This window comes from Aedes aegypti, chromosome 3, assembly GCF_002204515.2.
Source record: "Aedes aegypti strain LVP_AGWG chromosome 3, AaegL5.0 Primary Assembly, whole genome shotgun sequence".
NCBI lineage: Eukaryota > Metazoa > Arthropoda > Insecta > Diptera > Culicidae > Aedes > Aedes aegypti.
Genome location: NC_035109.1, coordinates 320,923,867 through 320,941,436, shown reverse-complemented (window position 1 = coordinate 320,941,436; position 17,570 = coordinate 320,923,867). Strand labels below are relative to the sequence as shown.

Genomic DNA, 17,570 nt, shown 5'->3' with positions numbered 1-17,570 from the left:
ATCGACCGGTAAAACCACCATGTGATTCGCGCGTCGGCGTCGCATAAGGGGTAAAGGCGTCCCCTTGTAGTGGAGTGGAGAGCTTTGGAACGGTGCTCACGCCGGACGTCTTATTGGCGAGCGAAATGTCACACGAGCTTCGAAACGTTGGTAGCCGATGTTACACAGCAAGTCGGATCGGTGGCGTTCTCGGGAACTCACAGCCTCTTGGTGGCGGCCGATTGTAGTCCCAGCCGTATCCGAGGGAGGGCTTCCGATTTATACTAGCCCAGATTAGCCGCCCACGTTGATTGGGCAAGGAGAGCCTATTCAACGCGGATTTTCACTTAATTTGCTCACTTATTATTCAAATTAGGCTTACCTGAATTATATTAATCGAAACTCACAAAATATCAGGCACTTATCACAATAATCCAATTTAACTCGAAAAATTCAAATATCTAAACGATCAACAGAAAAAACACAAATTATTAAATTAAAACACTGAAATAAATCTAAAATTCCCGAAAACTTACTTCGAGTTTAGTTTAAAACCGAACTCACTACTCAAAAACTGACTTGAATTATCTTTAAAAAACTTTAGAAATCACTCCGACAACTTGCGATCTATTCGCTTTGACGCACTCCACTATAATGAGAGAACAATCGCGATCCAGACTTAAAAAAGGGTTGAGCTAATTTAGATGAACGCAATTTCCACCCGAATGCGTACAAAGGTTGTACTATTGTTTTCTTTTAAATTGGCTAATTTGGGAATTTTCATATTAGCTCATCGGCGCAATTTAGTAGGAGCGACGAGAGAAATTCTGGTCAATTCTCTAAGACGCAATAGATTTGAATTTACGAAATATTTCTTTAGTTCTTTTTAATGTGCATAGGTGGCGTCTTGTTTGGTTGGTGTTCAGACTAAACTTGAAGTTATGCTGTCAGTTTGCGACATTCACGACGAACTCTAGTATACATAACAAATACAAACAATTTTTATCAATGAGAACGAAAACTACGAATAGGGTTCTAAATGACGTTACAAGAATACTAAGCTGAGGTTGTTAATACTAACATGAATTATTTTATTTTTTTGAGTTAGAATGTTGTATAACACAGAACAACTATATACCATATATGAATGATATTTTTGAAGTGATACTAAGAAAAACAAAATAATTATTCGGTTTATTATAATGGTTTAAGTATCGACTTTCCCCAATTTCATGACACGACCAAAAAAGATTCACAATCTTTCTAACAAACCGATAAAACTAATCATAGAATTTCCCACCGTTTGCTCCATTTCAGGTTTATGCTCGTGCTGGTGTGTCTGATATTTAGCGTGCTGTCGACGATCGAGGAGTACAGTAAGTTTGCGAACGAGACCTTATTCTGGATGGAGATCTGCCTGGTGGTGTTCTTCGGCGTGGAATACCTGGTGCGGCTCTGGTCGGCCGGCTGCCGGTCCAAGTACATGGGCTTCTGCGGCCGGCTGCGGTTCATCCGCAAGCCGATTTGTATTATAGGTGAGTTGAGTAGGCTTGTATGTTGAAGTTCATAATATTCCCTAATGCGATGAATATAGTAGCTGGCAACGACAACGACCAAAACGCTGATACGAGGAGCTTCAAGTGGGATCGGATAATTCGGATTTTTTATTTGGCTCCTTGGGAAAGTCAGGAGTCAATCATCGACTTTATTTTCCTGGTCAGCCTAGTTAGCCGCGAAATGTCAACTAGCTCAGAATTAACGTACTGCATGTTCGGGTGGTAGGAGTTCACCTCACAGGTGATCTCTAATTCATGGTGTGATGCTGCTTCCGTACTGACCATGCCTAGGAACGAATAGTTAGGAGGGTCTAAATAAAACCTAACCGCAAACGGAGACTGTGGAGTATGATGGCGCTCTCCACAGGCGACTTTGTGTTTTTGCGAGTCTCTAGCCTAAGGATTATTAAATGGGATAATGAATGTGTAATTATTTAATTAAAATTATCACCTTTGTGGTTTTACAGGTTGTGCTACTTTTCCCAGAATGTAGTTTCTCCGAATGCCAGTTCCACGAAAACCCCGTTTCCCCGAATAGCCCATCATTGGCGTAGGGGGCTACACAATTGGTTGCCAATGGCTTTTGGGTCAAGATCACAAGATATGCGAGATATTTATAGTTAAACTTTTACGAATAACTAGATTCAATGCAGTAGTACATACTTTTTGGTATCTTATGATTTTTTTTTTTTTCAAGGCACTTCGTGCTCGTGGCCACTACTGTGCCGGACTCAGTTGATCTTGTAGCTTCTTTACCGATACAGATCTATTTTCAACTTATCTATATTTATATCTAGTTTCACTCTCTCCTACTCTTTTACTCTCACATCGAGCAGGTAGGAGAGAGCTCTGCTATTAGTGAGGCTAGCTGCCTGCGAAGAGGGTCAGTTTGTCTCAGTCACCATCTGATACTGACGGAGGATGGATAAGCTCCCCAAAGCACGGTCCTCCGTGAGGCGTCTTCTGGTGGCTAAACGGGTTTTTTGTGGAGGGGCTGGGAATCGAACCCATGACCTTCCGCTTATGAAGCGAAAGCGTAACCTCAAGGCTACAGACCCCCTGTCTTATGATTTGAAAGATTCAATTTCTTTTAATAAACTCGGAATAATACGGGCACATGATGCACATAACCTCAAATAAAATTACTTAAACCAAATATTAGAGCAAACAGAATGAGAAATTGTTGACTTCACCAAAAACAAAAATATTAAGAAAGATTCAAAAACGATTAAGGGAGTCTGTAGTCGATTTTTTACAAATGATGAAATGAATAAGTGGATAAGCGTCGCAAGGGAGCGACAAGATTGAAATTTTAGGTGGTGAAAATTGAGCAAACCATAGGGGAACCAGAAATAATCGAAGCGTCCTGTATTCTACCTACAGGGGATAGGCAAAATGATTGAGATAGGCAAAATTTTGCCCAAATTCAAATTCTTATAACTTTATGAAAAATGGATGAAATTGGATGCATCTGGAAGCAGTCGACGGCAAATTTGGTCCAGTTTTAGGAACTTCCTTGGCCATGCATATTGGCCACTGGACACCGGAGATGTTCCGGATTTTCTGAGGTCATGTCCAAATGTCATTTTTTCTGTCGCTTCTAATTTTGTGCGGTGTAAAGTTCGATAGATGTTTGCAATTTTCCTAGAAACTAGAACTAATAGGAAGTTGAATGCCACCGGACGCATTAAGATTGGTTGGAAATCTTCAGAAATATGACCATTTCCGTAAAACTAGTTCTTGAAAGCATGGTCAGTCATGTTTGTATTTCCAATCATGTTAATATTATACGGAGCTATATCCAAGCGGACACTAACCTTAAAAATGATGATTCCTGCAGCATATTCAGAACCATTAGATGCACAGACTACACTATAGAAGGTTCCAAGTACCCTGGGGGAAGTGGTCAATTAGGAACATATCCGGAACCATATCAATATGGGCATCAAACTTCATGATTTTTAAAGTTTATGCTTTCCGAAGCATTTCCAGCATCACCGGCTGCCATGACCACTTTATAGTAGGTTCCAGGTGCCCCCGGGAATGTGGCCGATTCGGAACATGTCCGTTCATCTCACGGTGTGTTTCGTAGAGCAATTTCAAAACGAAAAATTCGGCATGTCTGAAATTTTGACACAAGAAAGCCATGATTATCCCCTTTCATTTGCGACCAAAACGAAAATAATCGGTCGGGGGGTCTAGAACAATATATATATATTTTTTTTTTTTTTTTTTTTTTACCGAGTTTGGGATATAACTTAACCTTAGTAAGGTCCTTGGGTCGTTTTCGACCCATTTCAAAATTCAAATCATTGTAACTTTTGATTAAAATAACCTTGCAATTTGACTTTTTCAGACAATTAGGTATTTTTTGTGGGAACATTTGTTTTTTCGGAGACAAAAGTTTTGAATGGCCCCTTAGGGAGCTTCCATAAACAAAAGTTACAAATTGTGACTTAGGGTCGTTTTCCATCCACCAATTCAAAGAGCTCTAAAAATCAGTGTGTTGACCGAATTTAGTTCTGTTAGGCTGAAATGAAAGGTACACATGTCGATTGTCGACAACCCATCCGGAGATCCGGAATTGCGTCACCGGGAACCTGCCACATCTGAAGAATAGTCTTTTTAAATACCTTTACTTTGACAACCTGTAGTTTCGTAACTAAACAAGTAATCTGAACCGTCCTCATATTGTTGAATAGGTGTTTACGTGGACTGTAAATAGAGATTCTCAAATCATTTAGTTATTCATACCCGGTTCCGGAAACCCGGAACATCCGAAAAGTAAGTTGCCATCGCAGTTTTGTCACATCGGTACTATTCGGTTGATGGATATTTTGTCATAAAATTTCTCTGTAATAAGGAACCAATTACCGGTGCACATCCCTTGAAAAACTCGGTCCAGTATGGTTCATGCAGAACCGGTTCCTGGAGACCCGGAAGGTACCCAATCTGGACAATTCGATGAAATTACTCGGAATGATGCCAAAAAAACAAATGACTTGTGTCCAACTGATAACGATTTATTATGTTTGAATGTATTTTGCCAAAAGAATGAATTGATTATTATTCTGGTCCTTTTGGGTACCGAAATTACCACCGGAAAACCCGTAATATGGGACCACTAAATTTTACCATAAAAACTAGGCATGCGACGGCTAAAATTTCATGGTTTTGTATCCCTGTGACTCTTCTAATTCAATTATAGCGTCAACTTGAACGTCTTTTGATGGAAGATTAGCATCAAAAGTCGTTCGAGCTGGCGCTTTCAGAAGTTTTGAACACAACAAAGCTTTACAAAACATAGTACTTGAGATCTGCTGAATATAAATAGCAAACAAGTCTGTATGCACTAAAGTTCACCTTTTTTGGTGTAATCGGAGATTTATGATTCACTTGATATTTTTGTTAAAGCTGCGAATGATTTTGTTGTTGAGCTAGTAAAATCGTAAAGTTACTGAGTAACATTTTCAAAGCTGATTTAATGCATTTGTTTTATGAATAACTATAGAATTCCGTACAACTCTAATAAAACTATGCTAAAACTGAACATTACAGCACTTATTGAGATCTCTAAGCAAAATATTACGATCACACGAAATAACCACTCTATAGTAGATTCCAGGGGCTCCTAGAGATGAGGCCAATTCTAAACATGACCTCATCCCCCAGGGCCCATGGAACCTACTATACAGTGGTCGTATAAATAAGTTGCGCTGTAAATACTTCTATTAGCATCACCTTCAAAAATTTTGATGTTTATACCCATATTGATGTGTTTTCGGGCATGTTTTGAATTGGCCACATCCCCCGGGGCACCTGGAACATACTATAAAGTGGTCATGGCAGCCGGTGATGCTGGAAATGCTTCGGAAAGCATACCCTTTGAAAATCCTAAAGTTTGTTGTCCATATTGATATGGTTCCGGATATGTTCCTAATTGACCACTTCCCCCGGGGTACCTGGAACCTTCTATAGAGTGGTCTGTGCATCTAATGGTTCTGAATACGCTGCAGGAAACATCATTTTTAAGGTTGCTGTCCGCTTGGATATAGCTCCGGATAATATTTACATGATTTGAAATACAAACATGACTGACCATGCTTTCCGGAACCAGTTTTACGGAAATGGTCATATTTCTGAAGATTTCCAACCAATCTTAATGCGTCCAGTGGCATTCAACTTCCTATTAGTTCTAGTTTCTAGGAAAATTGCAAACATCTATCTAACTTTACATCGCACAAAAATACAAGCGACAGAAAAAACGACATTTGGACATGACCTCAGAAAATCCGGAACATCTCCGGTGTCCAGTGGCCAATATGCATGGCCCAGAAAGTTCCTAAAACTGGACCAAATTTGCCGTCGACTGCTTCCAGATGCATCCAATTTCATCCATTTTTCATAAAGTTATAAGCATTTGAATTTGGGCAAAATTTTGCCTATCTCAATCATTTTGCCTATCCCCTGTAGCTTCTCTACTGGAGAACTCCAGTAAATAATAATTTCATATTAATTTTATTAGTTTAAATTTAAAATCGACTTACGTTTAAAAGAGATTTCAAGCTTTTTTTTAATGTAATCAAATAATTTAACTTTTCATCATTTTGTCTCTTCTGAAGAATTCTGTGCCAATTTTCGGATTTCCATACAAAGTAGGCCAAAATCGTATGAATGGGTCGAAAATTGGTGCTTTTCCCCTATCAAAATGTTTCATTGGTAAAAGTGTCCCACAAGCAAATGGCCCCCGGGCCCCACATTTGTTGATCCGGCTCTGGTCGTGAGAAAACCTGGCGTGTAGTATACAGCATCAGTGTGGCGGTTCTGACTACAGTGAATCGTGGACAACCGAGAGATCAACTGTTCGGCTATCGCTCAATTGGTTACCGTTAGAACCAGCTTGTTATTGTGTGGGATAAGCGCAATTTTCGCAGAAGATACCGTGAAAGTAAAACGCATCAGTATTCTGGAAATTCGGTTCTGTAAATTCGTATTTTATGAATACTGCAAACAATACTTTCAAATATTTTAGCATGAAGCAGCATATTCACTGCATTATTATTATTTTTTTTTTTTTTAATTTCTTTATTAGTATCATTCCAAACATTACATTCATTTCTTATATCTAGGTGTTCTGTGTTATTTGACAACACTATCATCCTAATTTGGTAAAACAAATTTAAGATTTAATTAACATTTTGTTAACAACATATTACATTTCATTTGCCGTAGCAGTTCAGTTTTTTTTTACAGGTGAGGTGATTTCACCTGCTTATAAGAGAAAAAAAAATGTTTTTATTATACTTAACCTAACTTAACCTAAACAAATAACGCATTAATCGTGGCAATAGAAGATTGTAATGATTTTTGCCTGAAATTATTAATGATTGTATTTGACATTTGTTCCAATGTTTCAACATTGGATATTCTATGTAACTCATTGGTACTATACCAGGGTTCCTCCCTGAATCATTTTCAAAGTTTTATTTTGAATTCTCTGCAGAGCTTTCCTCCTGGTATTACAACAGCTAGTCCATATTGGTACAGCATACAACATGGCTGGCCTGAAAATTTGTTTGAATATCAACAGCTTGTTCTTAAGACAAAGTTTTGATTTTCTATTAATAAGGGGATAGAGACATTTTACATATTTATTACATTTGGCTTGAATGCCCTCAATGTGATTTTTGAAAGTTAAATTCTTATCTAGCATGAGCCCTAGATACTTAACTTCATCTGACCAATTTATTGGAACCCCTCTCATCGTGACAACATGTCTACTTGAAGGTTTCAAATAAAGAGCTTTTGGTTTATGTGGGAATATTATTAGTTGAGTTTTGGAAGCATTAGGAGAAATCTTCCATTTTTGCAAGTATGAAGAAAAAATATCCAAACTTTTTTGCAATCGACTACAGATGACACGCAGGCTTCGTCCTTTGGCGGAGAGGCCTGTGTCATCCGCAAACAAAGATTTTTGACATCCCTGAGGTAGCTCAGGTAAGTCAGATGTGAAAATATTGTATAATATTGGTCCCAAAATGCTGCCTTGAGGAACTCCAGCTCTTACAGGAAGTCTTTCAGATCTGGAGTTCTGATAATTAACCTGAAGTGTACGATTTGACAGATAACTTTGAATTATTCTAACAATGTATGTTGGAAAATTAAAGTTTTTTAATTTTACAATCAAACCTTCATGCCAAACACTGTCGAATGCTTTTTCTATATCTAGAAGAGCAAGACCAGTAGAATAGCCTTCAGATTTGTTGGAACGGATCAAATTTGTTACACGTAAAAGTTGATGAGTGGTCGAATGTCCATGGCGGAATCCGAACTGTTCATTGGCAAAAATTGAATTTTCGTTGATGTGGGCCATCATTCTGTTCAAAATAACCTTTTCAAAAAGTTTACTGATGGAGGAAAGCAAACTGATTGGACGATAGCTAGAAGCTTCTGCAGGATTTTTGTCTGGTTTTAAAATTGGAACAACCTTAGCATTTTTCCATTTGTCAGGAAAATATGCTAATTGAAAACATTTGTTAAATATATCAACTAAAAATAATAAGCTACTTTCTGGAAGTTTCTTGATGAGGATGTAGAAAATTCCATCATCGCCAGGAGCTTTCATGTTTTTGAATTTTTTAATAGTAGTTCTCACTTCTTCCAAATCAGTCTCCCAGGCATTTTCGAAAACGTTCTCTTAATTGAGCAAAACGTTTCTTGATTTCTTTCTGCAAATCCTGCCATATAATTTTCATAGCAGGATCGCGAGTGCGTTGAAATTGCCTTCTCCTCACGTTTTTAAGACGGATCAAGAGTTTAAGATCATCGTCTATAATCACGGATTCAAATTTTACTTCACATTTTGGAATTGCAATGCTCCGGGCTTCAACAATGGAATTTGTTAAAGTTTCAAGAGCATTGTCAATATCAAGTTTAGTTTCTAAAGAAATGTTAACATCAAGATTGGAGTCAACATACGTTTTATATATATTCCAGTCAGCTCGTAAATAATTGAAAGTGGAGCTGATTGGATTGAGAATCGCTTCATGGGATATTTGAAATGTAACAGGGACATGATCAGAATCAAAATCAGCATGAGTAATCAGTTGGCTACAAAGATGACTAGAGTCGGTTAAGACCAAATCAATCGTAGATGGATTTCTAGAAGAGGAAAAACATGTGGGGCTATCAGGGTATTGAATTGAGAAATATCCTGAAGAGCACTCATCAAATAAAATTCTGCCGTTGGAATTACTTTGAGAATTATTCCATGACCGATGTTTGGCATTAAAGTCACCAATGACAAAAAATTTTGACTTATTGCGAGTCAATTTTCGCAAGTCAGTTTGGAGCAAATTAACTTGCTGCCCAGAGCATTGAAAAGGCAAATAGGCAGCTATGAAAGTATATTTACCAAACTGTGTTGCAACAGAAACACCTAAAGCTTAGCTTAGCTTAGCTTAGCTTAGCTTAGACTGACTACACATATCAATGGTTGCTATTCCGTGATTAACCGAAGTCAGTGAAAATGCACAAAGAATCAACTAGAAGTTTGGCTGGGATTGGCCATAATCTTCTTCAATGTGCATAATTCAGTGCCTCTATTTATACAAGGTCAATAACGGCGCCGGCCACGTCCTTGCAGTCAGGTGGGATTGGGGGAAGGAATGTTAGTGTGTAACCTTTGCTATTTGGAGACCTTGTTTGCCTCTGCATCTCCACAAAGGTTACTGGGAGGGATGTGTGTTAATGGGAAGGATCGTTGGGTCACAGGATTCACTTTGATAAGCGATTAGACCATGATAAATAATGATTTGTGAGATATATACATGCTTATTTGTAAATATAATATTTTCATTTGATATGAACAATTTCTATGTAGTGGAAAATTATGCCGACACTTGAGGTGACGAACCATTCAAAGTTTGTTGAACAAATACCTAAATGTAACATTCCTACAGCTGTCAGGACGAAAGCATGTGTTATTATATTTTACTTATTTGAAAAGAAACAAAAAACTTGATTGGTTGGAACATCATAGAACACTCTTATTCTTATGCCGACACTTACAGTGGCGAACCATCCAAAGTTTGTTGAATAAAGTGAACTTTTCGCAAGTCTACACTTGTAATGTCGAACCATTCAAAGTTTTTTTTTAATTACAAAAATAAAGGTAAAAAGGGGTGTTCTGAAAATTAAAAAAAAAATGTGAAACATAAATAATTCATGAATCAGAGTTTGTGTCGACACTCACAGTGACGAACAATTCATAGTTTGTTGAAAATTCATATTTACGTCCCACAATTGTAACGATTAAATGTGCAGTCAAACATACTTTATAGATTAGAAATAGTAGCATAAAACGAGCTCACCAATTGATCCTTTATCTTTCACTGTGCAGCCACAATCCACTCTCAGCCTCACTCGTTTGCTCGGCTATATAAAAGCACTCAGAAAAAAAAAGGCGCGCGACCCGAAAAGGAAAAAAAACTTGGCTTTCTTGACGCACTGCCCAGCAGCAAGCGTCAAGGTCAAAGGATCAAAAACAGCTAACCGATCACGCCACTTTTTCACTTACTAGACCGACGCGCGACATGTTTGTTCCTGCCTTCGTCGCTCGCCACCGTAGGAGCAAGCGTCAAGGTCGAAAGATCAAACAGAACTCTGTGTTGCAACAGAAACACCTAAAGTTTCAAAAACTTTAGTTTCAAATGATGAAAACAGTTGATGTTTTATACGCCTATGAATGATGATTGCAACTCCCTCACATGCCCCATCAAGTCGATCATTACGATAAACAAAAAAGTTAGGATCTCTTTTGAGTCTAGATCCAGGTTTTAAATACGTTTCGGTAATAACTGCTATATGCACGTTATTAACTGTAAGAAAATTAAACAGCTCGTCCTCTTTACCATTCAGAGAACGAGCATTCCAATTTAAAATATTTAAATTATTATTTGGATCCATTAGAAAAACGTAATCCAATAACAATTTGATTTGTAAATTTTACACCTACTTGGACTGCTTCAGTCATAGTGGTGGCTTTGAACATTGCATCAATCATTAGATTCAATTGTTCAGTTAGAAAATTAAAATCAGAGGCAGACATGTCATGTGATTTCCCATTGGAATTTTCGGTAGACGAAGGAGCGGAGTTACCTGTGGCGGTAGGGTTTTTTCCATTTGATTTGAAACTAGTAGAATGGGTACCCATGGATCGAACAGGGGAGGAGTTCGAATTTCCTGCTACGATATCGGCAAAGGATTTACCGTGGGTAGATACATTCGAAATAGAAAGATTCGAACGGCTACCCGACGGATTAAAATTAGTTTGTGACTGTGCATGATTATGATCTTCCTGATGGGTATGATTCATGATCAAGCGATCGTTAACTGAAAAATGAGCATTGTTCGATACTCTACCAGGCAAATTCCGGAAACGACCGTTATCGTAACGGATATTATCTTTCATCTGCCTGGCACGAGCCTCAATGACCTTTTTGCGTGAAGGACAATTCCAAAAATTGGACTTATGGTTAGCCCCGCAATTACAACATATGAATTTGGTGGTATCTTCCTTCACTGGACAGACGTCCTTAGCGTGAGAAGAACCTCCGCAAATCATGCATTTAGCATCCATGCGACAATTTTTTGTACCATGACCCCACTTTTGGCACCGACGGCACTGAGTGGGGTTCTGGTAATTTCCTCCAGGTTTCTGGAAATGTTCCCATGTCACGCGGACATCAAATAAAAGTTTTGCTTTTTCTAAAGCTTGAATATTATTTAGTTCTTTTTTGTTAAAGTGAACTAAATAATATTCTTGAGAAAGCCCTTTCCGAACAATGCCAGAATGGGTTCTCTTTTTCATAATGATTACTTGGACTGGGGAAAATCCAAGTAAATCATTTATTCCATTTTTGATCTCTTCAGGTGATTTATAGTCACTTGAGAGACCTTTCAAGACAACTTTAAACAAACGTTCAGTTTTGTCGTCATAAGTAAAAAAATTGTGCTTCTTCTCTTCAAGATGTTTGAGAAGAAGCTCACGATCTTTAAGAGTTTCCGGCAAAACGCGACAGTCTCCTTTCTTTGCGATTTGGAAGGAAACCTTGATTCCCCTAATGGAGTTTAAGATCTCCTGCCTAAATCCCCCAAATTCGGAACAACTGACCACGATAGGCGGCACTCTTTGCTTCCTCACTTGAATCAAAGAGCCTGGGCTAGAGGCTGCTTCGATTTGGTGTTCGGAAAATTTGTCTAGAGCATCGAACTGATTGCTCATTTCGATACAATTATTCATTTCACCCTTGGAAGAAACTTCGCATTCCGGGGAAACGTTCTTTCTTCCATTCTTGCCACGTGTAGTGACAGTTTTAAAACCCACTTTTTTGGAAGGAAGTAGTGAATTCAGAGATTCACCCTTCCTTTTGTTTGTTGTTGATACCATGTTTAATTAATAAACGAAAGAAGACGTGACCTTCGAAAGGTTTTTTCCCAAGACGGTGTCCAAAAAGGATTACCACCGCTAGCTTTCGCCAACGGGTCCAACGAAAAATCGAAGGCACGGGTCCAAACAAGGATCGTAAAGGGATCAATAATAGAAAAAATAGTACTGAAAAGTACTGTTTTAGTAGCACTGAAAAGTACCGTTTTTAATTTTAGCACTGAAAAGTACTGTTTTTGTAGCACTGAAAAGTACTGTTTTATTGCTTTAGGTAGTTTTTAAGAAAACTTCCAAGAGCAGAGAGAATTCGTGTACGCACAGCACGAAGGTACGATGCGCACTGATTCACTGCATTATGATTTCCCATGTTTTTGGAGGGTGTCGCTCAAGTTGTCCGTCGAAATTAGTTGAAAAAACAAATAGTAATTTCAGGTTGGACAAGGCTTCTCAGAAAAATCCAACAAATTCGGTCATAGTTTTTTATTCCATCATTCATTTTTTTCTGTGATCGCTTTCAAAAGTTCAAACTTTCTCCAAAATTCATTGATTCTGTTAAATTCTTTATATAGTTTTCTAAAAATATTTCAAATTCTTTCATGAAGGTGATCAAAAGCTCTATTGATTTTTTGTTTTCGAAATACTCAACAAATTGCGTCATATATTTTAGAGATGGTCGAGTCTCAGGTTTTCAAGCCTGGAACCCGACCCGTAACTGAACCTGACGGATGCGGGTCGGGATCGTGTCTAAAAATTTATATTTTTTCGTGTTCGAAGGGGTTTGAAGGCTACAAAATTATCGGGTACGGGTTGGGTTCGGGCATGAAAAAAGGCGGGTTTTGTCGGATTTTGTTGGGTTTTGGTCCGGTTTTGTGAAATTTGTGAACAGAGTTACAACCTGGAAGCTTCCCTATGCATCAGAAACGATGTATTTATTATCTTTTCGAACTCGTGTTAGATATAAATACCTTCAGTAAAAATCTCATCCCTATTAACAAACATGAGTAATTCTCGCTGATACCGGTCCACTACCCGAGTAACACACGTGTTATAATTGTATATTATCAACTTATATATGACTTGTTTTGGTCATATATCAGCTGATAATACACAATAATAACATGTGTGTTGCTGGGGTATTTACGCTTGGGCATTCAAAATATTTGAAATTATGCTCATTTGAAAGTTCCTCTCGAGTAACTGAAGAAATTGCATCGGTTGGTCAAATTGATAGACCCCTCGGTAGCTATGTTAAAAACATTTATTGAAGACCTCTCGATTTTTGACAATTCATGCCTCACTCAAACTGCAATAACTCGAAAATTTCTTCAACAGCTCCTTCACAATAACATGGTTTTAGAAAGAAAAAACATAAGAGCTTCATTTGCAAAATAACAATATTTGGCGGCAATATTGAGTTTCGTTGCCACATTGGATTTTATCGGAAAAACTGAATTTTCATGGTGTTCGCAACCACCGATTTTAAAATTTTATTCATCACTGGAGAGCTGAGGTAATTTCGAACATAATATGAAAAAATCAGAGGTGTTTTTAATCAAAAGTTATGTGCGTTTTTGTAGACCATTTCTTATCACTTTGGTGCAATTTACGGTCATATAACGGTGCGGTAGCGATTTACGCTTGCTGGGATGTATTTGGGCTTTAGAACATTTCGTCGAATGACATTTGGTCGAATGACGTTCGGTCGAATAACGTTTGGTTGAATAACATTTGGTCGAAAGTACATTTGGTCGAAAGGACATTTGGTCGAATAGACATTTGGAACATTGAAAGATCATTTGGTAAAATTGATCATTATTTTCTAAGTTTTTCAAAGTTTGTAAGATAACGCAATCTTTTTAATAATCTTAATCATTAACATAGTTGAATAAAAATGTGACATTTTATGTAGTCTTATTTTTAAATTTCATATTTCTTTTTATTTATAATTTTAAGTTATGCCAAAATCTAGGATTTTGATGATTGTTCAAATGAACCTTTAAGAAGTAGTTTGGTAGTGGCCAATTGGCTTATTGTGACTTCCAGCTTAATAACATTTCTTAAGCAAATATACGGCTTTGCTGATAGCGTTGATGACCTTGGATGAATAACAGAGTTTGCAGTAGAAGCTTTGAATTGTTAAAAATGAATGTTATGCTAATTCTATGCATCGTGAAAGGGAAGACGGTTTATCAATATGTTGGAAGAGCGTGCATCAAATTGAATAAAAAAACTTTAGTAGTCGTGCATACATTGCTGGTAAAATAGCTGAGTATCTTTCAATTGTTTAATCACTCTTGTATTAGCGACAAAATGCTACTCTCGACGATAGTCAGACTAAACGTTATTTTTTTTTCATACTACAGTGAAACCTCCATGAGTCGATATTGCAAGGACCATCGACTCATGGAAATATCGAGTCATGGAACAGCAATCCTTTGGAAAGTGGCTTCTAGGGACCATCATAGTAACCATGAAATTCTGTTTTTAGTATGGTTCCATGAGTCGATATCGAGTCATGGAACATCGACTCATGGAGGTATCACTGTATTCAGATTCGACCGCTATCCTTTCCACGAAATGTCGGTTCGACCAAATATCATATGCTTTCTTTTGCAAATAGACATTTTCGACCAAATTTCCATTCGACGAAATGTCCGTTCGACCAAATGTACTTTCGAGCACTAAATTTCATTCGATCAAATGTTATAGATTCATGTATTTAAAATGTGAAAAATTACCTCTTTAATGCTTAGCATGTGATATTATATGCATTGGTGCTTGAAAGGAGAAATCTATGACATTTGGTCGAGAGACATTTGGTCGAATGGCATTTAGTCGAATGACGTTTGGTCGAAAGTACATTTGGTCGAACGGACATTTCGTCGAATGGACATTTGGTCAAAAATGTTTATTAGGAACAGAAATCATATGATATTTGGTCGAACCGACATTTCGTGGAAAAGATAGTAGTCGAATCTAAGTAGTATGAAAACAAAAGTTTTACGTTTAGTCTGACTATCGTCGAGAGGAGCATTTTGTCGCTAATACAAGATTGATTGAACAATTGAACGATACTCAGCCAACAATCTATGCGTGACTACTAATGTTTTGTTATACAATTTGATGGACGCTCTCAACATATTGATCAACCTCGTGTTTTTTACGTTTCATGCTGCTTTTCCGTTCAGGCATGTTCTGACGTTCTGCGAATCGAGATAAGCTGATCTTTAATGAAAGAAACTTTTGTCGCCTCAGTTAGAGTTTTCAATCCCGGGAACATTTCCCGGGAAATGAGATTTCCCGGGATTCCCATTTCCCGGGAAATAATTTTCTGGTTCCCGGGATTCCCGTATTTCCCGGGAAGATCTACACGCAAACAAATTTTGTTGTATAATCTACCGAATCCATGGTAGAATTAAGAACCGCACCAACGGTTTTCAACCGACTACAAAAATCTGTTAACTTTACTATAATCTGGTAAAAATCACTGATCAGTAAAGTAAATGTGACCATGTCCATAGTAGCATTCTCTACAAAGCATTGTTTTTCAATCCGAGACACCCACCGTGCAACACAGTGTGGTCAAAAGTATACTGCCAAACTTGTCAAATCAAGATTTTTTCTAGTTATTAATACTGCAGCTCTAGTTTAATAAACCGAAAATATTTTCTTGTATAGTGATGTTGACTGTGTTTTCGTAGAGTTGACAGATTAATGTAGTCGGTTGAAAATCGTTGGTGCAGTTTTAAATTTTACCATGGATTCAGTAGTTTCTACAATAAAATTCATTTCAGTGTATTTTCATGAAGAATTCTAAAGATCATCTATATTCAAATAAAAACCATCGTTCAATTTACTCTTCATTTATTGAGCTGATTTTCGTAATCGTAATCTTCTCGTAATAGTTATCGAAAAATGCATATATTCAAAAATGCATTTTGAAATATTGGCTGTTGAAAATGGAAAATTTGACACTATCAGCCAACGTACATGCAAGTTTGTGAGCTTGTAAGGCAATTTATTTGCTTAATTTACCACAGAATTCAAACTTTATGTGTATAACAATACTTATTAGCGAAGTTCATAATACTATCTCAAAAGTTATAGAAAAGTATTGTATTTTACCATATAAGAGAAACGAAGAGTTTTGTATAGAGACTACAAGCATGTTGAAAAAATTGATTTAATCTAAATTGTATCGAGCAACTTCAATATGATTATATCTGAAATGAAACTTGAAGTCCTATTTTGCATGCCTGCTGGACTAGATCACAAAAAAGTTTGATGAATTATATCTTTAATTTCATGGAAACATCAATTAAACCAGTGTTTTTAACATCTGTGTAGCGAAGGGTAGCTAAAATTTGTGACGGGCAGGGACATATATGAGAACGGCATTAGATTCAGCTGCCCCAAATCTACTAGAGACACGTAATTTAATGTTTGAGACACGCAAAAATGTCATCTTTGTTACGCTGTGTAACAGTCTCAATTTGCAACGAAAGACTAGTTGATTTTTTATTTATTGTTCGAAAAGATTGAATTAATGTTGGGCAATATTATTTGAACTTTATACGATTTGTCTAGAATGACCTGCACATGGATTTTTGCTTAAATTTATAAAGTTTTTTGTTTAAATTACTTATAAAAATTAAATAACCGTACACATTTACTGGTCTAAATTATAATATACATATGCATGGATAATTCAAAAACACTCCATCAAATTAGCATGATGTTCACGGTTTTCATGAATTTCCCGGGATCCCGGGAATTCCCGGGAAATGAAAATTTTTCATTCCCGTTTCCCGGGAAGTCAAATCCCGGGAAAATTGAAAACTCTAGCCTCAGTCAACTCGTTTTCCCTTTCCCGATACATAGAATCAGCACTATTTTCATTTTTAATAAGTCAAAGCTTCTACAGCAAACTGCGATTCACCAGAGGTCATTAACACTGTCGGCAAAGCCATATATTTGCTTGAGGAATGTTATTGAGCTGAAGGCACAATAAACCAATTGGCCAAAAGTAGAGTTACCGACACCTAACATTCACTTCGCCATAAAGGTTTTCTTTAAAGCAAATTATTCCTACTTTTTTAATTCTGATTTCCACATTCAAAAATCTTATCCATGTCCGTAAGCTGCAAGACCAGAAATTCATGGAAATATCCCGACCACATTCTCCGAATGCTTCCAACAGATGAAGATCAGCAGTTCATTACGAAGAACGATGACATTTCAAAAGAATAATAAATAATAAAAACATTATGTTTACATCGTTGAGTAATAAAATAACTTGTTGAGCAGTTTTTAAAGAATGATGATATTTTCATTGAATAATAAATTCACTAGAGCTAAATATTTCAGTCAATGTATGAAAAACTACTTCTTAAAAGTTCATTTGAACAATCTTAAAAATCCTAGATTTTGACATTACTTCAAATTACAAACTTCAAAAAACTTAGAAAATAATATGCAATTTTACCAAATGATCTTTCAATAAACCATTTGAAAATAAGCTTTCAACCAAATCTCCATTCAACTAGACGAAATTCTAATAAAATAAATGTTCCAAAGCAATTCGACCA

The 17,570-nt window shown here is 37.0% G+C and overlaps 1 protein-coding gene across 1 annotated transcript in view; it reads left to right on the top strand.

Moving 5' to 3' along the window:
• LOC5571969 (potassium voltage-gated channel subfamily KQT member 2) overlaps nucleotides 1–17,570 on the top strand; it is a 494,691-nt gene that overhangs the window by 343,633 nt on the left and 133,488 nt on the right. The window contains exon 4 of the mRNA XM_021849685.1: nucleotides 1,297–1,514. Within this exon, the coding sequence (XP_021705377.1) occupies nucleotides 1,297–1,514 (218 nt within the window). The remainder of the gene's footprint in view (nucleotides 1–1,296; nucleotides 1,515–17,570) is intronic.